The 26,924-nt window shown below is 44.7% G+C and overlaps 1 protein-coding gene across 1 annotated transcript in view; it reads left to right on the top strand.

Annotated features, from left to right (window-relative positions):
• The window catches only part of TNFRSF11A (TNF receptor superfamily member 11a), a 93,915-nt gene that overhangs the window by 33,580 nt on the left and 33,411 nt on the right, over nt 1-26,924 (top strand). The window contains exons 2-3 of the mRNA XM_083188054.1: nt 25,333-25,417; nt 26,565-26,690. Of these exons, the coding sequence (XP_083044180.1) occupies nt 25,333-25,417; nt 26,565-26,690 (211 nt within the window). The remainder of the gene's footprint in view (nt 1-25,332; nt 25,418-26,564; nt 26,691-26,924) is intronic.

The raw sequence follows: 26,924 nt of genomic DNA, 5'->3' as shown, positions 1-26,924 counted from the left end.
TTTTGCAACGGGTCAAATATACCCTCACATGTACGATGCCCTTCATTATCTACACCATCACATGTCCGTGTGGGTTGGTATATGTGGGGCAAACTACATGCAATTTAAGAATCCGCATGACCCAGCATCGGGCAGCCATTCGGGCGGCCCTACAAGGAAAGGACTCTAAAAATATTGATCAACCCGTTGCAAAACATTTCAAAACCTTTGGACATACCCTTGCTAGCCTAAGGTGCAAAATAATCGACCACGTACCACAGCCGCCAAGAGGAGGGGATCGTTTGAAAAAACTCTCACAATGCGAATCTAAATGGATTCACACATTAAAAACTTTGTCCCCGCATGGCTTAAATGAGCAATTCACGTGGAACATTTTTCTCTAACATTTTTTTCTCTAACAATTTTTCTCTAACAATGTTTCTTCCCCCAAATTAACTTTTTTTTGCTTCAAAATATTTTCCCAACATGCTTTCGATAAACATATCTCTGTAGCAGTATTGTTTTTGTCAAACATGTTTCTATGTTATCGGTCTACAACATGTCAGTTCATATTTGTTTATTATGGTTTTGGAACAGTAGTGCATAGGTCCGCTATACAAACTGGGGATCACCCAGTATCAATTTAGTTACATTAATTCAGCATTACGCAAACAGCACTTAAATTGGCCTGGCCAGAATTAATAGCTTGATTACCTTTTGGCAACCAGGACGGATTAAATCCCCAATAAACAGTATTGAATATTAAAATTATTTATACGCATAGACTGGGAACCGTCAGTACATAATTGATTATGTTATCAATGTCATGTTTTTAATGTTGCGGGTATGTAAGGGTATGTGGAGCCAATAATAGATACAGCCTAAAATAGACCAGAATAAACTAGCGGGTCTTCCTTTCACGATAAGTGGTAATTAACTTAGCTATTAGCCGTCATTGACGGGCGGTGTTTCACCGCAGCGCACAATAGACTAATTTCCCCATGAGGTAGATTTCACCCAGGGGAACATAACACGAGCAATATAATTAATTGAAACAAGTGGTAGACTATTTACACTGATTGGGCGCCCGCTTCAGACTCTGGTTAGAAGTTGCAACATAAGACAATATACGCTGCCTGACAGCACTAATAAATAGCAGCGTTATGACAAGCCAGGCTGCTAATATCTCCACTAAGTATTTGTACATACCCTTAACACATTTTTTAGTATTTAATATATTAGATGTGTATGAATTCACCAATATGTTTCACGCACGTATATTATTGTTGTTACTTTGTACACTGAATGTTATCACTTGTTTTTTATTCACAGCCTGTAGCCCCACAGTGACATCACGGGGTCACATGATGTGGAGGCGGAACACTGCATCCGTCTACCCAGAAGTCCTGTGGATTAGCTACAGACTTGTTCTCATGCACACGCTAATTGAACACTGATTTTGCACTGTACCGTTTGCACAGAGACCTGATGAAAAGACCACTATGGGTCTTGAAACGTCGTCTTAAACTGGTGTAATGTATTGTTTATCTATACAAATATAAACCACTGAATCTAAAGTCCGACGAGTGCCGCCTATTCTTTCTGACAGAACACCCGGCTGGGTACTGGAAGAAAATCTGCGTTTGTATATCTCCCTTCGGGAAGGCACCCCGGCATTGGTTTCATTCATCTCGAGTGCCAAACAACTCCGATACTATATATATATATATATATATTAGAGATGAGCGGGCCCGGATCTCCGGGATCCGACAGATCCGAATATCGCGATCCGAGTCTGGATCCGAGCCGGCTCGGGAGTTCCCGCCTAAATTCCGGACGAAAACGAGGCAAAACGTCATCATCGCGCTGTCGGATTCTAGCGGGATCTGGATTCTATATAAGACGCATGAGCGCCCCGCCATCTTTACTCCAGCATAGGAGAGGGAAGAGGGTGGTTGTGCTCTGTGCTGTGTGCTGTGCTATAATAATAATATATTATTTTGCTGCTGCTCACTCGATTAGGGGCTGCAGGGGCTGCTGTACAAAAGTCCAGTGTACTGGGGCTGCAGTGGCCAGTGTACAAGGGGCTGTACAGGGGCTGTGTTCAGTGTGACAAGGCTTGTGTCCAGTGACTGGGCCTGTGTACAGTGTGACAGGGTCTGTGTCCAGTGTACAGGGTTTGTGTCCAATGTACAGGGGTTGTGTCCAGTGTACAGGGGCTGTGTCCCGTGTACAGGGGCTGTGTCCCGTGTACAGGGGCTGTGTCCAGTGTACAGGGGTTGTGTCCAGTGTACAGGAGCTGTGTACAGGAGCTGTGTCCAGTGTCCAGGGGCTGTGTCCAGGGGCAGTGTTCAGTGTACAGGGGCTGTGTACAGGGGTTGTGTCCAGTGTGACATGGGCTGTGTCCAGTGTACAGGGGCTGTGTACAGGGGTTGTGTCCAGTGTACAGGGGCTGTGTCCAGTGTACAGGGGTTGTGTCCAGTGTACAGGGGTTGTGTCCAGTGTACAGGAGCTGTGTCCAGTGTCCAGGGTCTGTGTCCAGGGGCAGTGTCCAGTGTGATGGCTGTGTCCAGTGTACAGGAGCTGTGTCCAGAGGCTGTGTCTATTGTCCAGGGGCTGTGTCCAGGGTAACGGGCTGTGTCCATTGTCCAGGGGCTGTGTCCAGGGGCAAGGTCCAGGGGCAGTGTCCAGTGTGACGGCTGTGTCCAGTGTACAGGAGCTGTGTCCAGGGGGGGTGTCCAGAGGCTGTGTCCAGGGTGACGGGCTGTGTCCATTGTCCAGGGTGACGGGCTGTGTCCAGTGTCCAGGGGCAGTTTCCAGTGTGACGGCTGTGTCCAGTGTACAGGAGCTGTGTCCAGGGGCACGGTCCAGAGGCTGTGTCCAGTGTGACGGCTGTGTCCAGTGTACAGGAGCTGTGTCCAGAGGCTGTGTCCATTGTCCAGGGGCTGTGTCCAGGGTGATGGCTGTGTCCAGTGTACAGGAGCTGTGTCCAGAGGCTGTGTCCATTGTCCATGGGCTGTGTCCAGGGTGACGGGCTGTGTCCAGTGTCCAGGGGCTGTGTCCAGGGGCAGTGTCCAGTGTCCAAGGGGCTGTGTCCAGTGTGACAGGCTGTGTCCAGTGTAAAGTAAGAAAACTAAATAAAAGTAATAAATAAAATAAAAACACATTTTTGGAGGATGATTGAGGAGGAAATAGTGGGAGATCAGCAACCTGATAGAAGTGCTGAAGCTGCTACCACCAGTCATGACAAGGCCGATACCTCTTTGTATTTTTTGCTCTTTGGAGCATTTCTTTTTTTTTGGGATAGTTTATTAAACTGCCACCCTGTCTGCCCCTGCAGTGCCGCTCTGCTTCCAAGATGTGCCAGGTTGGAAGTGTAAGGTCCACATGTATGTGATGCCCACTGCTGTCGCTTAGCTTAGTCATCCAGCTACCTCGGTATACCCTTTTGGCCCAACTACAGTAAATGAAAACAATTTTGTAAGCTGTGAAGTGATCAAAATTGACTAGAAATGAGTGGAAACTAATGTTATTGAGGTTAATAATACTTTAGGGGCAAAAACAGGCCCAAATTCTGTTATTTTAGCCATTTTTAGCATTTTTTCATAAAAATCCAGATCCAAAACCAAAACCCAGAAGGGTGGTTTTGCCAAAACCAATCCAGATCCAAAACACGAAGGGAGATCCAGATCCAATACCAAAACCAGAAAAAGTGGCCGCCGCACATCTCTAATATATATATATAGTTCAATATAAAGAGCACTCACCAGTCTTCCAAGTTTCAATGCAGATAAAATTTATTAATACATCACCATATTTTCAGTGTAGATGTCGACGTTTCGAGCCACTGCGGGCCCTTTGTCAAGACAAGTGATGAATGGGTCACAGCCCCAGAAGTCCATTCCACCATATCCCAATACACTGTATATATACCCATGAGGCAGGAAGTGCCCCCGCTGCTCGCCAATTAATCAATTGCACACTGTATCTACATGATTCCATATACAAACACTGTCTCCCATATATCACAGCTAGGGCAATCATAATAATCTATCCAAAAATTGCTACTTAAGGCTCAACCCTATATGCGCAGAGGCTGTTATTGTTGCACGCAGCAGGCGTGCAGCGTCTGTGACGGGGCGGCGGCATCTCACGGCCGCACATCCTCCCCGTCACAACGCCAGGCGGCCGGGTTGCTCAGCAACCGCAGACGCCCGGGATTCGGCGGCCGGGCGCAGGAACAGCGCGTCAGCACGGCGCCTAGCAACCCGGGACGCCGGGGGGCTCAGGCAGCCGGATGCTGCAGTTCCGTTGCCCAGCAACGATGGACACCACCGGGGGCAGCGGCGGAAGCCTCCTGATTAGAAAGTGTATTGGAGGAATCCTCCTCCGTGACAGCAGCAGATTTTAATTCGGCTGGGCGGGCTGGGTTGCAGAAACTCCTTTATAAGGAGGCCAGCCCAGCATACCCCTGCCGGTTATAGCATCTGTCACAGTGGTTCTCCGGTCTCCCTGCGGGTCTGGCACCTGTAGTGTCCTGCCTGAGAGTTCTCCTGCTGGGACCCCCCTCTGGTCCTCGTGAGTACCCCTTTTTGGGGTCAGCTCAGTTCTTTTGTATTTGTTACCCAGCCTTGGGATTAACCTTTGTTTTGGGGCCATCCTCTGTAGTTCCTAAGAGGTGCCCTGGGCCTTCGCCCCATTGCAGTTCTCCTGTTTGGTGTCGTTCCCTCGTCACCTCATTTCGTGTCTTTCGTGTGGTGTGCCTTTTTGTGTGGTGTATTTTTTGTGTATGCGACTCGGTCGCTGGTGGTTAAGCGACTAGGTCGCTGGCGCTTAGCAGCGTAGCCAGTTTGGCAAGTTGCCTTTTGTTAAATATCAGTTAGGTCCCGTAGCTAGATCTCCTCTTGGCTGTACCCTTAGGAGGTCCCGGTTCCTTGTACCATCATAACTCCTGGCTGCACCGGAGCCAGGGCAGGCTTAACTCGCCCTTCCAAACGTGGCGGCTACAGGCGAAGCCTAGCTCCTGCAGGAACCGGTTACCTGGCTTTGGGGGTCAACAGAGGTAGAGTAGGGTCTCGCTGTGGCTGTCCTAAACAGCAGTCACGGCTACGGGTTAACTCCCGAAACCATAACAGTTATAGCCTCATTGCGGTCATCTCCGGCGTGCGTTCCACTGCCCTGGAACGCACATACCGGAAGTCGCCACTCGTAACACAACAACTGCGCGTCATCATCCTCTGAAATATTAGCCTACATATATATAATCCAATATGACAATATGATCAGAAACCAGTGTTTATCACTCCTCTATGCAGGCATTTAGGGTCTGGGAGATAACCAAAAAAGGCAAGTTCCTTTGCACCTTAACAAAACCGTGCTGCACTACATTTGGGGCAGATGTACTTTATAATGTGTAGATATCTATAGTAAGAGGGGAGCATCCTGGCAATGTAAAAATAAAGCTGTCTGGCATTTTTAAGTTACAGTACATGCAAAAGCAGCCAGTATGTATTTACCCTGCACACAGACAATTTATATATATTTGCATCCCTTGTTCTGCAACATGGTTTGTAAAGGTTAGGTCCAGTGCCTACGTTTTTTTGGTAAGCGAATATATAATTGGCATCCCTCAGTGTGGAGATTGTTCATCAGAATCAGCGTTATTGGCCAGGAATACTTGCGTATACTAGGAATTTGTTTTCAGTTTGCTGTGCAGCAGCCAGGTGGGTAACAAGTAAACAGCATACAGTATAAACAATATAAACAGGTGGGGGAACATTTACAGTCATATATAAAGTTATTCCGAGGGGACACCATGTTAGATTATGTGCAAAGGGTTATGGCACGACTAGACAGTTAGGTGTTCATGAGTTCACGTGTCAGCAGGTGAACCGCTTGAGGAAAGAAACTTTTTAGGCTTCTGGTGGACCTGGTGGGAATGGCCCGGTAGCATCTGCCTGATGGCAGCAGGTTAAACAAGCCATGGCCTCTCGCTGGCGGAGCCGTACCAGACCAGTATTGAGGAGCACTGTACAGACTCCACTAATAAACACTGCTAGAAGCGACTCTGCGATATAACGTATTGTAGACGTGATAGGGACAGCCAAGCAGTAGGTAGCCAGGTGCCACATTAAAATTGCAATTGGTGTTGACAATGTCTGCTCAATTGCTGCTCCGCGCCTTGATCACTGTGGTGCTTTACTCACCTGGGTACTGGCATAATGGTCCAGGGGAAAAAGTTACTTTTTTTTTCTCTGCACTCAGCCCAGAATCAGCCCATTAATCTCTGCATTCTCTGCCAGTTATATTTGAAGAAAAGTCGGTGTTCCTTTATTTTAATAAGAGATTAAAAAGTGTTTACTTCACAAAGAGATTATAGGAATGCCAATTTGCCACAGCCCTTATGTATGTGCCAGATCTGTTGTGCTGCTACAATCCTTCCTAGCCTGACAAGTCACACCTAGGATCTAGTTCAGCATGGATTGTTAATTAGAAAATACGCCTTGGACTGTGAGCAGTAAGCCGCCGCCCAGACAGAAAGGGCTATTTCACCTAATTTGGTTCTGCCCAGATGACAAAACGCTGGACGTCAAATGCTAGAATTTTAATGCATACGGAGCGGTGTAGTGTCCTTTCACAAGGGCCTCTGGGTAATAGCTGGATGTATCCACTGAAAAGGCCGGCTGCTGGGCCGTGGCCGGCCTGTCCTAACATGTCAGTGATTACACAGATAGATAAAGCCTTTCACACACACCGGTTTGTGGCATGCTGCTGCAGCCATCACATCGAAACCCTACCCCAGAATTAATTTGACAAGCATGGCAGAAATAGATGTAGAAATATTTAATATATATTTTATATATTCTTTCTAAGTACCCCATTAAATCCGGCTTAAGGACCTTATTTCCGCATGGGGAATTTGACTGCACGGTTGCGAATGGATGTGTTGCAAACAAGAAACACATCATCCGATGGTCGCCAACCATCAAATGACATGGAACATGCACGCAAAACTAAGACACTCTCCGGGGGGGCAGCTGACATCCGGTGATGTTCGCTGCCTGCCCCCGGCAGCTGCGTCACTGCCTCATTTCCATGGGAACACCCAGCATTTTCATGGGAACTCCAATGATATGCTTTGCGTTCCCATGGGCGCGTCTATCCGCCGCCACCCCATGCGCGCACTGTTGGGAGCGAATGGGACAACAAACTTGTAGTTTGCCATTCCCATTCGCACCCATCACATGCATGTGCGCAGAAATGCGCCTGCGCATTAGTCAAAATCGCTCCCCTGCAAATACACACAGGGGAGCATGTCACCCAAAATCAGGCACTAGTTCCTGTGCATACAAAAAAAAAAACCTAGAACGTGTGTAAAGAGCCAAGGGACAGTTTTTTCTATGGGCGCCAGGCTATGGCTTCCAATAATCTGCTCAAGAATCAGGCTGGAAGTGGTCATCGCTGATATCAGAGACCCACCCATAAACCGCCTGGGTATGCATGAGTTATCACAAATACATCCAAACACCATGTTTCAGACAATCAAACTGTGGCTACTCTGCAAGTTTGGATATTTTGACACTAATTGACATGCGCAGTCATTGATAATCACTTGATTTGCAAATTCTCTGATTAGCAATTCATGCTAACTTAGGCCGCTAGCACACATGTAAAAAAAACCCCACTTTTTCTTATCTTTATTTTGAATGGTCAGTAACAAGGTATATAACAGTGCAACAACAGAAGCATTAAGTAAAGACAGTGCACACTGACTTATCAGCAAAAACATTGATCATTGGAATACTCATGAATAGTTTAGTCAATAAATTGCTGGAGAGACAGGATGTGAAGGGGATTGCAGGGTTGCAGTTTACATACAGTATCTCGCTTCATAAACAGGATCTGTGTTTAGAAATTTTGGGTGTTTTAGGGGTGTGTAGGGCTGGGTACAACATATTAGGAGACTGTCCTTGCTTTCGTGGTCTCAACAGACAGTATTATGAGGGAATATGGGTTGGGAGCTGAGCCTTTGCCTCTTTCATGGCAAGGATGACACACTATGGGTACATTTTGTCAGCAGCCAATGGATTGTGGGAGAAATCAGACACATGCAAATGTAAGCAAACATGTGGAGAACATACAATCTCCACAGAGATAGGGTCTTGGTGGAAATCTAGCTCAAGACCCAAATGCTTTGAAGCAGCAAGCTAAGCATTGGGGCTCTGTGCTGCTCACTGTTGCCCTCATGAAGTGTAAATAAAAACCATTGATTTTACTTTATACTTAAACCTAATTTATAGCATATATTCTTGATGAGATCTGCCTCAACTGTTTTTATTATTATTTACAATGGGCCTTATAGAGAGGTGCACACAGACATAGTGCATGATTCACATTGGCTTGCTAAGCAGGGTACATTTGCTGCTTAACTCTGTCCACCCGCCGGGCAATGGAACGCCCGCCCCCCCACGAATGTCCCTACCGGCCTACGAATGGATGTGTATGCATACACATCCATTTTTGTGCATCCGAAAGGGCTAAAAATCATTTATCTACCCGTTTGCAAATAAGTCTTTAATTTGACTTGGAGAGGTCTGAATTGGGGGGTGGGTCTGACGTCATGTGATGCCAGCCGCCCGCCCCATGCAGGCTTCGACCCACCTGCATTCTCATGGGGACGTCCAGTTTTTTTCTGGGCACACCAACTGCTTTTGTGGGCAAACCCAGAAAACGCTTTGCGTTCCCATTGGACAGCCCCCTGCCCGCCCCTATTCACCCTGTTCTTTAAGTACGCCAGGAAGGCATTCGTGCAGTGGTTCTGCACATCCGTATTTCTGCTGATGCACATACGCAGACCCTCACCATCGGTCATGAATGTGTATCAGGCCCATAGCCTTTATGAGTCTGTGTGGACTCCCTGAAGTTTGGGAGAATAGGCAGGTATAATTTCACTCAATATTAAAATGTAGGCTAGATCAGGGGTCCTCAAACTATTTTGCTCTGGGACCCCATCAGACAGTAAAAATAATTACAGGACCCCAGCAAGTGACTGCAGAAGGTCATCACATCACATGTGTAGTCAGCAGACAGCACATACATGGCAGCATTGTGGAGGCACAAAATGATGGGAGGAGTCTAAAATAACAGACAATTCAACAGATTTTTTAGACTCTCCTTGAATCACTGACTAAGATCAGAAAACTCATCAGCCTGATGGTCAGCAACATGGAGTCGCGACCCCATGCTGAGAAGGTCAGGACCCACAGTTAGAGAACCTCTGGGCTAGATTGTATAGCTTGATATAAAAAAAATATTGCAAAAAAGCCAACTTTCCATAGCCACATTGCATTAACGGAACGCCTCATATCTGACAAAACACCTTTTTTTTTCTGTAATCCGATGTACACTTAAGTTAAACACAGTACTTTTTGAGGGTAAAATGATTGTCCTTGTGTTTGATAGTGATTGCACCAGGGGATATATGAAAGCACGTGCTAGTTCCAGTTTGGAAGGCAGTGGCATATTTTTAGTTCACTGTAGCCACCATCCAATCTCATGCCACTGCCCTTGAAATAGAACTGGCAGCTTCCCATGCAGCAATAGGTCTTTTATAATTTTAGGACAAATAAAGTAATGGCACTTTGTGTTCATGCTTACAAGAACATGGAGTGTCTGCCAAATACATGCAATTGTGCAATTTGCCTGTCCTTAGGGAAACATAAATAGTCTTTCCCATGGTCTCTTTCCTCTCTTTTTTTGTAAGTATTGGCTTTATGGGAAATAGATGCAAAGCAGTCACCCCTAAACCCCGACATGGAGGCTAGGTGACTGTTGTCATTTAATTATAGTTAATACATTTATCTCTCTCAACAGCTTTTCATTTTGGTTTTCAGCTGACACAGTAAACCTGAGTGTCAATGTTACACGGAAATACCCTGTGCCATTTATAACCTTTCCAGCTTCTATTTACTCTGTCAGGTTGTTAAAAGGTAAAAACCATATTTCACAAATCTCCAGTATTACAAGATCATGGGGGATTTAAACAAAGTATTCTCTGAAAAGAAATTCTATTGTACATACAAGTATCATGCTGCTTCTAGGCGGTATCCGGGCGCCAGGTTGACCGTGTCTAGATAGACAGGCAATAGGTTGATATAGCAAAATGGTGAAATGCACAATGTCAATATTTACAAAAGATCGACACAAGGTAAAGGTCGACATGACAATCGTCAACACATGGAAAATGTGAAAGGGTTATAGTTAATTAGTGTCGGACCCGTTGTGACATTCATTACTACTGTACCTATTTAATCAGCGGCCAAACTCCGACTGTTGGATTTAGGCTTGTGCTGCTGCTCAGCGCCAGGCCCGGGTGATTGACGTTGGGAACCAGGGCCATAGGTGGCATGGCGGTGGCCATAAGGTGATCGAAGGAGGAGGGTGTGGGAGGAAGGACTTTTTTTAAAGTTGTATTGAGATTTTCGGAAAGGAGGTCGGATTTGGCCCAGTTTCCATTTCACTTGGATCTGCGGCTATATCGCCAATCCACGTGGTTTCCGAAAGATCGGAGCATTCCGCCCTGTTGGGAAAAATTGCCCCGATTTGAATAGCTCAGAACCTCTTCTGACCTATTCAAGTGAATGACAACATTACTGTTAGGCTTCGGGGGCCTGGAGGGTTAGGTTTAGCATATTCATTGCCAGAACCACTGGGCCAAATGACACCATCAGAACTCTGCATCACCTGACCTGGAAGACACAGCTGCACTGCTGGAGTTGAACAAAAGAAAGTGATCACTGCATTGCTGAGACCCACAGTACTGTTTTCTTGGCATTCTCAGCAAAGAAGTCACAAGTGGGCAACTGCTGCGAGCACTTGGACTCAGGCCCTTAGCATTAAAGAGAGGTGCATGGCTTCCTGGCCAGTAACAACTTTTTGTCCTGCAAAGGGATCTGCATCCTCTGCCGCCTCTGAAGTCTGAGTACAGATAAGTATTACTGCAGCAATTGTGAAATAAGCATGCAGATATGATATGCCCCTCGGTGCACATAGAGAGAATACTTCCAGGTCCTCAGTCTCACTACACGACTTGTATATGTAATTATTAGTTATCATATTGCTTGCTTTGTAAAAAGTAATCAGATTAGATCGCATGAAGGAGAGCTAAGAACATATTGTTTTCAACTACTTAGCGCTACAATATTCTTTTAGTATCCGGCAGTATTTACTTTATTCAGGGCATGACCAGAGGACCGACAGCTGCATTTCTGATAAATTCTTCTTTGTGTTCAAGTATCACATTGTTCTTCTTTAGGCAACAATTGGTTTCTTTGAGTAACTTGGAGTAACTTTGGTGCCTGGTATTTAGTTTAATGTGGAATGTAGACTAACAGCAAACCGCATAGCTTAGTGTTGGATCATACTAGAGAGTCTGAAGTTCAGGGACACACTGGGTATGTGAAATGTCCATGGTTAATTACAGAGTGTGCACAAGAAGGGGTGTGTGCTCACGGCTAACTAGGGTGTATCACGGGAGCTTGGCCTCGTAGCACGCCCCCATCGCTCTTTATGGGCGACATGGAGTAAACCTTGAAAGCTGAGTAAAAAATGATCAGCCACTGAGCCCATAACTGTCATTTTCAAAAAACACAGCCTGCAACATGGCACTGGCAGTTAGAGCTTATTGGTTTGTACTTTATCACTCTTAATTTTAGCACTTTTCAAGTTTAGTACATCTGGCCCTATGCCAGCCTGCCACACAAAGTACTGGGAGTACTCAAGTACCCATAACAGTTCATGTTCATGTTTTCCAGGTCATTACTGACACATTTTAAAAGATCCACATTACTTCACTTGCGACTGTGCATACAGATGTAGCTCTTTTCATCTTTGCAGGAGCTGGCGATTCCATCGCCAGTCCCCGCCAGCGGCCGGCTACCGCCAGGGGCATGCGTGCACGAGATGCTTGCGCACCCCATGGCAACGGAGCCATGGCACCTCCTCCCTGAAGTGGAGACGCTGCCCAGCCGCCATGATACTGGGACGAGCGTGTGCGTGAGACGCATGCGCGTCCCAGTCACTATCGCCGGTGCTCGCCAGTGAAAGGGATTTGGCGGGCGCCAGCAAAGAAGAGAGGCGCTACATCTGTAGCTGCTCAGCTAACCCTGGTCTTTCTGCATAGCCAGGCCCGCCCATTAGGCAGTCAGCCCTTCTCACAATTTGCCAGGTTGCCTGATGGACAGTTTGGCCCTGCTCAACTCCAACATGTTTGGAGTAAATTATGAATTGTGCCAGTGCCTAGCAATGAGAACTACACTAAACTAGTTTAAGTGCCCTGGGTGAGAGAGAAAGAGCCAGAGAAAAAATACAGTGCACAGAGCAAAATATAAGGAAAATATAACACACTTGCCTACTTTTGAGAACTAGTTTCAGGGAGATTATAGTTTTTAGTAGAATTTTGCAAAGCGCCCCATTGAGGGAGCGCGTCATGCTCCACCCAAAGGGCGTGTCTGGTTCCATATATGGAGAGATTGTGAAAAGAGATTGTGAACATGTCACCTAGATGCTTGAGTGTGTACTGCTACATCTGAGAGGAATCTTTTAAAATGACTTATATACAAATGTACATGAACCCCAAAGCAGTTAGTAAGAGCTACTATACTTGGTAAAGTGCTGGGAAATGGCGCTGATGATTCAATGTAAATGTATCTGTCTCTCATTTCTTTTTTCCCCAAAAATTTAACAGTGTAATGTGGGCTAGGTGAAATGAGGGAGATTGCTAGACTAATGAGGGAGAGAGGGAGATTGCTGCTATTTCAGGGAGTCTCCTGCAGAATGCAGGAGGGTAGGTAACTATGAAATATAAGGAGTTTATTTTCAGGTTTCGAAGCTTTAATAAATGTACCCCTTAGTGCTAGTGTTCAGACTGTCAACCATGTCTAGGGTAATATTACACGCCAAGGGTGGGGCACGTGGAGAGGGCTGATGCCACAGAAGGGGCATGTGGAGGGTTCTGAGGGTATATAATGGGATATGTGAAGAGGTCTGATACCTGGTCGGTGCTGATCCAGTGGGGGAGGCGTGGCTTGGAGGAGCATGGAGTAGCAGCTGCACACGCTAAGCTGCAGCTCCCACAGATCATCCTAGGATGATATCCTGAGCCCTAGAGAATAAAGACAAAATCCCCCATCAGGGAACCAGAAGACACGGATACCTGCGGGAGTGTCGCTAGCGCTGTGACTTGGAGCGGTGAGGCGGCCGCTTGAGGGGAAGCCGGCGGAGAGAGTGCTGGGAACCAGAGCCCCAGTCCCTGAGTGCGGGGAATAAAGATACAGGCGTACCTGTGTACCCGGTGACGCCGCAGCTGCACTTCCGGCCGCTACACGCTGTGAAGACGGAGAGACAGAGCGTCTGCTGAGGCGGCAGAGAGCTGCTGTGACCCCTGCCACCAGTCGCACGAGGTGAAGGAAAGGAGTAGGGGAGGAGGCTGAAGTAAGGACTGAACCCGCTGACGGATAGTGCAGTGGACGGGCTGCAGAGGTGAGAAGCGCACACTGCGCATTGTACATGGGTTACTACTCCTGGGGATACTGATACGTATGCCTCTGATTTGTTTATCTGCAGCAGAGGATAAGGAGACTATTGTGCCCCGGCTACACACTGACTGCAGCTTGTGGATGTGTGGAACTCAAAGTGTGAACACCTTCACCTTAGAGAATTGCGGCATATTGCTAAAGTATATACTGGTTGAAACATCTTTTTGATATACCTGGGCTGCATGCCTTTGACCTGTCTATCTACAGTAGAGGATATGGAGGATTATTGCTCCCCGGTTATATACTGACTGTGCTTTATGGATGTGTGAAACCCAAGGTGTGTACATCTTGTCTTCTGAGAGCTGCTATATATTACAGGGTACACATGGGTGTAACACTTCTATCTGATACATCCAGGCCCCATACCTGGGCTGCATGCCTTTGACTTATCTATCCGCAACAGAGGACAAGGAGTTACTCTTCCCCGGTTGTATACTGACTACACGCGGTGGATACGTGAAACTCAGAGTGGTTGCACTTTGAACTTTAAGTGCTGCTGTACATGCTGGGCAGATACTGATTGAACTCTACTGGATATACCTAGGCTCCAGAGGGCGCAGTGCACCTAACGGTATATGAAAATTCTGCAAATCGTATATAAGTCCCACTGGCAGTATTGCGCAATACACTAACAGACTAAGGGAACACTGTTAATTGAATATCCCCACCTCCACCCCACTCCTTAAAGAGAGGAAGTACAAACTCTGCATAAACCATCTGGTCCATTCTGAATGATGGTGAAAAAAACCGCAGCGGAGGCGGCGGCGGCAGCTAAACTTGAAAAATACGCACGCAATACCCAGACCTCCAAAATGGCGTCCCAGAGCGTACCTAGCTCACCCTCCTCTCGAACAGAGCTAGAAGATTCAAACATAGAACCAGTACAATCGACACAACAGATCCTACAAGCAATTAATGCCTCAGAGCAACGCGTAACAGAGAAGATCGGCCAGGTCCAAGTAGATGTCTCTTTGCTGAGACAAGACATACAAAATATCAGGGAAAGGGTGCAAGAAGCAGAACATCGTATCTCACAAGTAGAAGACACTACCGCTCCCTTAATGAAAAAAGTAGAGACCCTTGCTCAACAAATGGTGAGCATCCAGTCTAAGATGTCGGATATGGAAGGAAGAGCTAGACGGAATAATATCCGCATTGTCGGACTCCCGGAGAGGACGGAGGGGTCCGATCCAGAAAAATTCATTGAACAATGGCTCATGAAAATATTCCTAAAAGAATCATTCACGCAGCAGTTCGCTATTGAAAGAGCGCATAGGATACCACTGAGACCACTACCTCCAGGAGCTCCGGCAAGAACTTTAATAGCCAGATTACTGCACTATAAAGATAGGGACACTATCATGAGACTGGCACGAGAGAAGGGCACAGTTATGTATGACAACCATAAAGTAGCATTTTACCCAGACTTTGCCACGGATGTACAAAAAAGTAGAGCCGGCTTTATACAGATTAAGAGACGCATGCGAGATCTGGACATAAAATACTCAATGATATTCCCGGCAAGACTGCGAGTAATCTATGAAAACGAAACCCACTTTTTCTTAAATCCAAAAGATGCCGAGGACTGGCTTGAGAAAAAAAATATAAGAAAATCTGATGCCCAAAATTAAAATCTGATGGGGGAGGAAGTCTAAGAAAGGAGAGAAAACGGCACCTTTTTTTTTTTTTTTATTTTTTTTTTTTTATTTTTCCCCTTTTCCTCTCCTTCTTGCACATGTGACACGAGACTGTATGGGAGATAAACATTATGTATTCAGCTAATATGGTTATTATTATACGCAAAATGAAACTTAATACAGCTTAAAGTGGAGACTTTTTTTTTTTTTTTTTTTCTTGCCGTCAAGAAATAATAGGGATGACATGGATACAAATGTGGGAGCCTCCATGTGCTAATATAGCCATGGGAACTAGAAGGTTCCTTTACTCCCGGTAGGGAATGTAGCTTGGTGTATGTTGAGTGCAGTGGCGTAACTATAAATTTTGCTCCCCCCTGCCAAAAAACTTTCTGGCGCCCCCCCCCCCAAATAGTGCACCTACACTATATGCGACTTACCTTAGGACCCCCTTTCACAATATGACGCAATGTGTAACGGCACATCTCACGTATGTGTGTGTGTGTGTGTGTGTGTATATATATATATATATATATATATATACACACACACACACACACACACACACACACACACAACATGTGTGTTATGTAAATTGTGCTTACCTGCCATAATTCTTGTTTCTGTTGGTCACTTTTAATGGCAGCCACCAGCCATGGATGGGGGAGGTGCAGGCACACATGAGGATGAGGAGGTAGCAGATGTACAGATGAGGAAGGACGAGTGGGGAGAGGGGTGCCTAGAGGGACAAATGTAGATTGTGGCAGAGGTAAAGAAAGGAAAGAGGCATTGATATACATTTTCCTTCACGGCCCACTACTACATTTTTCATTTAATTTCCCTATTCCCACATTTTTCTTCACATGTCTCCCCTGCCCATCACAATTATCCTCAATTGCCCCCACCATTCAAATTTTTCTTCACATGCCCCCTTCTAATATTTGTGTTACCTGTCCATATTTTTAATAACATGCCCCCACCTCCCACCATTCACATTTTTCATCATAATGTTAGCACATTTCCTCCTTGCCAATCATTTGTCATCAGAATTTTATGACATTCCATTTCCCACCCCTCTTAGCCATTATACCTACAATATCTTATTCACTCCTTACATGAAGCACACCCTGCACACAAGTCCCCCCCCCCCTTAATTCCCACTACATACCTCAGTTTCTGCTGTGTCTACTCTTTACTAACTGTAGCTGCTGTGTAAATATATGTATGACTGCAGCTTCAGCTTCCATTACTGCTAGTAGTGCAAATGGTCTGAGGGGAGAGCAGGGGCATTCACACACATAGCACACATTCACACACACAGCACACATTCACACACACACATAGCACACATTCACACACATAGCATACATTCACACACATAGCATACATTCACACACACACATAGCACACACACACACACACACACACACACACACATAGCATACATTCACACACATAGCACACATTCACACACACACATAGCACACATTCACACACACACATAGCATACATTCACACACATAGCATACATTCACACACACACATACATACATACATAGCATACTCACAACATGTACAGACACCAACATAACATAGATACACACACACACACACACATCAGATACACACACACACACACACACACACACACAAGCCCAGCATAACTTCAAACACATAGCATACATACAAAAAAGATACACAGCATGTACAGAAAACACACATAGCAAACATACACACAGAATACATAAACACAGCATGTACACAGTCACATACACACATAGAATACATACACACATGCATACAAGCACACACACAGCATATACACACAAACATACCACCTCCGAGTCCTCCCCTACTCCCTCAAACTTCAGCAAAGTGTACCACTACCTGTACTGTACCTACTCAGCTGCTGGCCACAAGATTCCAGGGCAGGCCTTCTCTCGTACAGGACAGGACACGCCGGAGGCTGGAGCTTAGAGGATCTGCACACTAGCTCCCTCTATCTGCAGCCAGCGGCAGCCTGTCTCTATGACACTCGGAGCTTAGCTGCCGTCAGAGGGGAGAGAGAGAGAGTTCCTGCTGCCGGCGCTGCTGACTGACAGCGCGTCCCGACCCAGTCCCTGCACTGCACCGTGGGGTATGAGAGTGCAGGCGCCCCCGCTGCCCCCGCTCCTCCAAGCGGCCGCGGGGGTTGCCTCACGCTAGTTACGCCAGTGGTTGAGTGTAATGGGAACTAGGTATACCTTAAGGGATGAGGCTATACAGAGTGGGATAGGGTGGGGGGAGGGGTTGTTATATGTATTGTATTTGTATGTAAAAATGTTTTTGTGTAAAACAGGTCAATTTAAAATAATTTCTAATAATGCGCATAGGACGCCCGACATAAAATGGGATGAATCAGTCCATGTTTTGATGGGTCATTATATGCCTAGTAAATGCTGTAAAATGTATGAAATATGGTGGATGGAACAGACAGAAGCATATATATGGCTGAGCAGTTAAAAGGGATAGGGTTCCTGAGCTGGAACGTCAGGGGATTGAACAATAAAATAAAAAGGAATCTAGTGATGTCGCAGCTCAGGAAATATAAAGCCGATGTTGTATGCCTCTTAGAAACACACTTGTATGGGGATAAAACTAAGGCGCTAAATAAATCATGGGTGGGTACAGCGCTCCACTCTACATTTACCAACAATGCTAGAGGTGTAACGGTGTTGATAAGGAAATCTATAAAATGTCAAATAGAAACTAGTGTTATTGACCCCCAGGGTAGGTTCGTCTTTCTTAAAGCTATCATAAATTTTAAACCTCTAAATATTTTGGCAATTTATATTCCCCCCCCTTATAATAATGAGGTAATGAGGCAGATAATGTCATTTATTGCAGGATCCCCCGATACACCAGTAATATGCATGGGTGACTATAATAATATAATGAGCAATGAACTTGATCGATGGAAGGCTAATAGAAGTCAAATGAAGCCCCCAGATAAAATCCAAATGACTGCATTTTCGAAATTAACACAAGAAATGGGCCTAGTAGACATATGGAGGGTCAGGAACCCAGATGTCCTTCAGTTTACATGTTATTCCCCTACGCATAACACTTTCTCTCGAATAGATTTATTTCTGATATCTCCCTCCCTTGCCCCTGCTATACTTAAAGTAGAACATCTCTCTAAAGGAATATCGGATCACTCCCCTATATGTCTCACCATTGATCTGAATCAGGAGCGGGGAAAAACAACGTGGAAATTAAACCCATACTGGTTAGAGGTAATAGATAGAAATAAAGAAATGCAGACAGAATGGGAAAATTATATGGACGACAATAAGATGCATTATAACCTAGGAACACGCCATGATGCTCTGAAAGCTGTATTAAGAGGCTCCTGCATTAAAAAAATAGCAGAAATTAAGATAAATAGTAGAAAAAAAGAGAAAGACCTAGAAACTAAATTCCAGCAGTTGGAAGCCGTCTATATCAACTTTAGGACATTAGGTAATAAGACAGAAATGTTAAATGCAAAAGAGGAGTGGGTAGAATATTTGTTCAATAAATCTAAAAGGAAAATGCAATTCAGCAGGCACTGTCAGTACTATCAATCGGAAATAGGGGGCAGTCAACTAGCCTACCTTGCTAAAGATGGGAAAAGCTGTAATGTAATCCCCAGCATTAAAGATCAGCACGGCAATACATGCTATACAGGGAAAGAGATAGTGGAGGTGTTCCGCAAGTACTATGCTGGCCTATATGGATCTGGAGAGAAATGTACATACTCGGAACTTCAGGAATATCTAAAGCATATTACAATGCCCTCTCTGACGATAGAAGATGCGGATATGGTAGAAGTCCCATATACCAAAGAGGAAGTGGCAGAGGCCATCTCCTCCCTTCCCAATGCGAAAGCACCGGGGAGGGATGGGATTCCCATAGAAATATATAAAAAGTATGCAGACTTTTTTGTACCATATTTGACAGACTTATTTAACTCATTGTTACAATGGGGCTCCCTTCCCCCCACGATGTTGGAAGCGGTTATCATTTTGATATTGAAGAAGGAAAAGGATCCTGTCTCTCCAGATTCATATAGGCCAATATCGTTATTAAATACAGATGCAAAGATATTGGCCAAGATAATGGCCATCAGATTAAACAGGGTGATTGAGTCCATAGTGCACATGGATCAGGCAGGCTTTATGCCAGGTAGAACCACTACCCAAAATCTGCGTCGTCTGTTTTGCCACCTACAAGGGGAGCAGAATGGGGAGACGGAGGCCTTGGTTGTGTCTTTGGACGCAGCCAAGGCCTTCGATACGGTAGACTGGGACTACTTGTGGGCAGTCCTACAGAAACTGGGATTTGGGCCCCGATTCATCAAATATATCCAGATGCTGTACACATCCCCACACGCAATGATGTCAGTAAATGGATATGTTTCAGATTCCTTTGAACTTAGGAGAGGAACTCGGCAGGGATGCCCGCTATCCCCCGCCCTGTTTGCCATGGCAATCGAGCCATTGGCCTGTAAGATAAGGTCAGACCCAGATATCAGGGGAATCTCGATAGGTGAAAAGGTAGATGTTATAGCACTCTATGCCGATGACATGCTAATCTTCTTGCAAGAACCAGGGAAGTCTCTTCAAATAATGCTAGATCAAGTAAAAGAGTTTGGGAGAGCATCAGGGTTGCGCATTAACTGGGACAAGTCGAGCATGCTCCCAATATCAGGGAGGGGTACTTATGTATTATCTGGACTCCCATGTTAAATGCACCCCATTTTTTCATACCCCTACTATCCAACTACGCATGGAGTTGATTTTATATAGTGTGGCGAGCGCAGCGAGCCACCGTGCCCGAAGCGTGGTGAGCGCAGCGAGCCCCGCGAGGGGACGCGGTCTCATAAGAAAAACGGGAGTCCAGATATTACATAAGTACCCAGGGAGGATACCTGAGGAGTATCGTAACCAGTACAAGTTGAAATGGACCCTTAAATTTAAGTATTTGGGCATTTGGATAACTCCAAAAATGCATATGTTTGTCCAGTTAAATGTAGAGCCAATCACAGCTTGGTTTAAGGAAAAGGCACACATATGGAAAAAACTTCCAATTACAGTCACTGGGCGCATAAATATGATGAAGATGGCAGTACAGCCAAAATATCTATATGTCTGTCAAAACTCACCTATATATATATCCAAGGCAGTATTCACAAAAAACCATACTCTCATTTATCTGGAAAGATAAACAAGCCCGTGTGGCAATCAGAACCCTATACAAACCAAAAGAAAAAGGAGGACTATCACTGCCAAACTTTAGAAACTATTACATGGCTTCACAATTGGCACATGCTCAGGGATGGGTTAATAACAACCTGGACCAAACTACCCAGGCCCTCTTTGAAAAGCAGATGGGTCAGTGGGAATCTCCAGTTCATTTCTTGCTGTCTGGATGTCCCCTAAAAGGGATCCATCCAATGCTTCGACAGATGGCACTGATCTGGAGACAGGTGCATGAGACGGGGGAATGGACGGGAATAGAAGCCCAATGTCCCATATGGTTTAATAGGAATTATAAAGAGTTTGTAAAAATATCAGTAGATAATATATGGGAAAAATGTGGTATAGTGGAAATGGGACAATTGTATGACAATGAACAATTTAAAACATTTAGTCAATTGAGTATTGAATTTAATATACCAAATAAACAATTTTTTAGATATCTCCAGCTACGGCATGCCATATATAAGCAATTTGGAGGATACACTTTGGAGACCTACACATCCCCCATTAAAAAAATGTTACAAACTATGAATGGGAGGTCGCAGATTTCTAAATTATATGCTAATATAAACTCGAATCAACATCCTGAGATATTAGAAAAATTAAAAAACAAATGGGAAATGGATGTAGGTCACCTGTCAACAGAAAACTGGAAAAGCATACTAAGGTCAATTAAATACGCAACAAGTAGTATTAGATACCAGCAGATATATTTTTATGTCCTCCACAGGGTTTACCGTACTCCAATGATGCTATATAAGGCAGGTATAAGGGACAATACTAGATGCCCAAAATGCACCATGGAAGGAACAGGGTTTTGGCACCTGATATGGGAATGCTCTAGAGTACAGATGTTCTGGGAGGAGGTATGGAATGATATTAGACTTACTGTCCCAAATATAGCACAGTGCGGCCCCAGGGCATGTCTTCTTGGATTAGAGTTAGGAGGAAGCAATGAAACACAACTATATCAGTATATTATCACTTTGACGACCCTGGCGAAAGTGATCATTGCACGAACTTGGTTCGCAACGAACCAACCAGATATAGTAAAATGGAGAGCCTTGGTGAGAGATGTGATTAGGCACGAGAACCATATGCATTATACAAGGAAAACGATGACTAGGTTTCATGATAAATGGGATAGATGGCGGAACTCCAGACTACATAAAATAAATGATGAAGAAGAAGAGCAGCGATATGATGGGCACTGATTCATTCAACACAAGAAAAGGGGTAAGGAAAGAGGGAGGGGGGAGGGAGTGGTAAAAGGGAAGATAATACATGGCCACAAATTATATATATATAAAAAAAAAAAAAAATCACATATGTCAAATATGTTCAAGATGGTTTTTTGCACATTAAATGCACATACTATTAAATAAAAGTAAATTAATAGAAATGAATTTATACACGAGTAAACACTAAAGTAAATAGGTAAAAAAATTTCTGAATATATAAAGTTTTTTATTTATTTTTTGTACAAGTAAATACATTTGAAAATTACACTATAAAATATGGTATATAAAGGGTTAGATATCGATTTAATAATAATGTGCTGCATGAATCAGTGCCTAAATTAAAAAGGAATTTAAATGAAAGGAAAAGAAAGTAGAAAGGAAGGGGAATATCCCGAAATATCTATAAAAAGTGGACTGTATTAATAAAGAATGCTAGGAGGAGTATGCGTGGTGAAATAATGTATTGTAATTGATCAATGACCTGTAATTGTTACTATTTAAATGTATGTTAGTCATGTAAATATAATTGTAAGTGTATGTTTGTGATATTATTTATGTTCCTATTTTTGTATTTGTTTCTTCTTCTTTTTTCATATATAAAATCAAATAAAGAATTTTAAATAAAAAAAAAAAAAAGAAGAGGTCTGATACCACAGAAGGGGCAAGTGGGGGAACACAAGCATTTTTTAACCATTATGTGGCATCCCCCCATCTGTAGGGCCTTCAAGGCTGAGAAGATTACAGTTTACAGGGAGTCAAGTGTAAAGATAGTCCTAATTTCAGAACTCAGGAAGTTAATCCTGAGCACAACTACAAATAAATTTGAAAGTGCAAATGTAAAGAATATTACCATAAACTTATTTGTGGAAGAGGTGCTTCTTAATTCTATGAGTGGTCCTAGAGAGTCACAGCCCAAAACAAAACAGGTGGTCCTAGAGAGTCACAGCCCAAAACATCTGGGGGAAAAAAAAGAATCTAAAAGCTAAAATCAACAAAAGTAGTAAAAATTTAAATAACTAAATAACATACAGTACATGTGTCTATAAATACATTATGGCACTAAATATGATTCCCGCTTTCCATCATTATTTGCTGTGTTTACTGCATCCATGTCTGGATCAGACCTCTATCTGTAATCTCATGGTGTCTGAAGCATACAGTATACGGCATGGTAGTGTTACTTTAGGCTTATATGGGAGAGTAGGAAGTTGCAAAAAATGAGAAACCCTTGAAAAAACAAAAGGAAGCAAGCTTAGATTTTTGGCAACAATTGTCACAGCCTGTTCCTGAAAGTTAGAGACTCTTTGTGACTCTTTAGGACCGACAGTGTCGACATGCACAATGTTGACATGGAAAGGTTGCCACGAGGAAAAAGGTGGCATGAAAATGGTTGACACGTGAAAAGGGCAACATGGGGGGGGGGGCAATTATCTTGTAGTACATGAACCCGGGGAAAACCTCATGTCGACCATATGCCGTGTCAACCTACGGACCATGTCGATTAATAGTTTAATAGTGGTCGATCTATTAACTATCAACCTAAAGTTACCTGGGTGACTCTTTTCCTGCATCTTTTTAGTTTTGGAATGTATACATTTTTTTCTGTACTGTACATTAGGTGAGAGTAGTTTTGTAAATGTATGCTATGTTAGGTGTATGTAGTTCTGGTCACAATTTGAAGAGGTGGTATAAATGTAATAATCCTCTATAGACATACTGTAGCATCAAACTGACAGATAATAGACTGCTTGAACACTATTCTTCTAGATAAACTGACATAAGGATTGTACACCCTCTAGTGTGCACTATGTGAAATTGCTGTTTTTGAAGTGAAAGAAAAAGGAAAGAGTTTGAAAGCATTAGCTGTACTCTTCAGTGGCAGGATCTGCGAGCTTGACCAGATTCCCCAATAGATATGCCATGAAACTTTAAGTTGTGTTGTCTCATCTGGAACAAGGGGGGGGGGGGGATGTAATGCACTCCGAGATCACAGGACGTGCGGGATGGCCGCCGATCTCAGAATTTTTTTTAAGGAGGCAATGCCTTGTAAATAATTGCCTCTTACCTCAAGAGCTGCCCTTTGCGATCCTGATTGCATATGTTAGAGCATATGCGATTAGTATTGCTGTGGTATCCGGCGGAGGGAAGCAAAGTGGGGCGGCGGATGTTACTGCATCCCGCCCTATCTCTTCTTAAGAAAATGCCTACTCCCCCAGTTTCCTGCAGGAGAAAACCCCATCAAGCCTACACTGAGACTAATATCCACTTTTCAGCCCCTCAAGTGGCATCTTGGAAGTTCCTGCCACCTATGTTTTCCTCAGAGACATCCTTAATTTTGTGACAGACAAACTTGAGGGGAAATTCAATCCCGGGTCCTGACAGTCGGGACCCGGCCTACTTTCGGTCTGCTCGTCTGTTTATCGGCAGGTGGGATTCATTGTCCTGTTTTCCGATTAGCAAAAAGGGGAGTGTCTGCGAAAATGGCCGTGAATTGACAGGCTGTGATCTCGACAATCCACTGCCGTTTTCGGCAAAACAGGCCCGACTGCTTTTAAAGTTGGGTCCATTCTGATGAGCTGCCACTGTTGGGAAAGACAGCATTAAATAGGCACCCGCTGCTAGTTACCCCATCGGAAATAGCGGCAGGGATTGAATACCCTCAATGTTTTGCAGTGTTGCATGTTTGGGTTAGTTATTATGCGTGGTCCAATGCACATTGGGTCGGACTCTAGAGATTGAACCTCCTGCACATACAAGCTATCGGATCGGACTCACCAGCGACACACTTTTCCGATTCTGTAAGTGTGTACCTGTGGTGAGGCACCGCTGGCACACACCTAAGTGCAGGTCGGGGCAGACAGCAGGGGGTGGGCAGCAGAGTTTAAAAACTCTTTCAGCGGGGCAGGCAGTGATGAGTAACGTGGCAGGCGGCAGGTGTTGGACAGCGGGGTGGGCACTGATGGGAGGCCGCTGATTGGCTGAGAGTGCTCTCTCAGCCAATTAATGGCTGGCCAGTCTTTTGACTGTTTTTTTTAGAAATTCTCCTACCCCCTGCTGCAGCTCCCCGGGATTATCAAATGTAAAAATGGCACATCAAATGCCAAACTGTAAGTGAGCCCTCCCGGGGAGCTGACTTGTCCTTAGGGGGCCTTTACTCGCCACATGTTACATTTGCCCGACCTGCAGTGCAACATGGTTTTGTTCATTCGAAAAAAATGTGCTGTGCGATCCAGTCTGAATTAGTCCCTAAATCATACCTCCCAACAATCCCAATTTCAGCGGGACAGTCCCGATTACCGGGTCCTGTCCCGCTGTCCCACCTGCGGCCGGAGGTGTCCCACTGCAGGGGGGGGGGGGGGCAGTTCGGAGCCCCCCCAATTTGACAGAATTTGACAGAATCTATTCGTGTCCGAAAACGGGGACGCGGCTCATTTGCATAAGCCGCACCCCTCATTTGCATAAGCCGCGCCCCCTCCTATTTCTGCAGCCGGAAAGTTGGGAGGTATGCTAAATACGAACTGCTCATCTCTATTACTTAGTACTGTTACGATCATAATTGTGATCTGCATATAAACTGATATTCTATTGTTATCATCCATAGGTGCATCTGTACCAGAAAGCTGTTCGTTGCAACTCAGAGAGGCAGTATGAATATCAGGGACGATGCTGCAATAAATGTCCACCAGGTAAGTTTTATCCAGTGGTTACTAGAAAATGTGTTTATTAATAAGAATATACAATTGCTGTGTAGTCATTTAATAATAATGTTCCTTTAGGTCAAGCAGAGAAATGTAGATCCATAGGGCGTGGTATCGCTCACAGACTAGGTAGACAGTCAAAAGGTCAACATACGCAAGGATTACACTACTACAAGGTCAACATACACAAGGATGACACTAGTACAAGGTCAACATACACAAGGATTACACTACTACAAGGTCAACATACACAAGGATGACACTAGTACAAGGTCAACAATACAAAAAGATCAATATGATATTTTTTTACATTTTCTTGTGTTAGGGCGAGATGTATTAATATACATCGCCGCCCTTCGCATGGCAGCTGCCGCGATGCTGCCGCATATGTACTAACATATGCGGCTAGCATCGGGTTGCAGTAACAGAGACCCCCGCGATACCTGTGATGTGGTCTGCGGGGGTCTCCATCACCTCCCGGCGGCTGCCAGCGTCCCCCTGCATCTCCTCCTCACCCCTGAAACCGGATGTCCTGCCGGCTGTGACAACTGCTGGGGGAGGAGAAGATCAGGAGGACGGGAGGGGGGGGGGGGGGGGGCGCGGACGTCGGGCGGCGATAGAAGCCCATAGGCTTCTATAGGGTATGCGAAAACGGGGCGGACGGGTGATGGTAAATAGGAAAATGCGGTAAAACCCCTGTTTTACCGCATTTTCCCTTTAGTACATCCCGCCTTTAGTGTGTGCACTTGAGCATCAGGACTCCCAATGAGTGTGCCCCATCCACTTTACTGTTCCCAGCCGGAACCCAGTATAGAAAAGTTAAAAAAATGTTTATACACCTATTGCTTGTGTCTATCTTTTGACCATGTGCCCATATGTATGTTGATGAGCCTGTTTGACAATGTGAGCACAGTGACCCCTGTTATTTTGCTTCTCTCATGAATCCGTTACATCACATCACCTCATATCCTTTTTCTGCTCCTCCCCCCCCCCCACATCTACAGCTAATATACTGTATGCCCAGTATACACCTCGTTTATCTTCATCTGTCCCCTTCTAAACTGTTACTAGTACAGAGTGATAAATGAAGTTGTCGGGTAACTTACATGGTTTGTTGTTGTTGTTTTTAACACAGGAACATACATGGCTAACAGGTGTACCTCTGTAGAAAACACCAGTTGCGAGGCATGTGGCCAAAATGAGTACATGAGTGTTTGGAACGATGATCACCAATGTGGACGTCATATAGTGTGTGATCCAGGTAAGCTAACTATTCCCACTGCTAATATTTGTGTAGTACATGTGCCAAAGTATATAACATATCCCATTCAGAGGGCTACTCGTATAACAAACCTTTCTGCAGAGGAAAGAGGCAGTGTTGCCCAGAGCAACCAAGTGTTTTTTGCGTATAATTTTTCAAGAGAAAAGATGTCAAGCATCATATCAGCTTCCAACATGGGCAACACATCTGTTGGCTATTGCCTTTGGTTCATAC

The sequence above is a fragment of the Crinia signifera genome, chromosome 5 (assembly GCF_055691185.1).
Source record: "Crinia signifera chromosome 5, ASM5569118v1, whole genome shotgun sequence".
In the NCBI taxonomy this organism is placed as follows: Eukaryota; Metazoa; Chordata; class Amphibia; order Anura; family Myobatrachidae; genus Crinia; species Crinia signifera.
The sequence above is the reverse complement of the archived record's forward strand: the minus strand, read 5'-3'. Positions and strand labels throughout refer to the sequence as shown.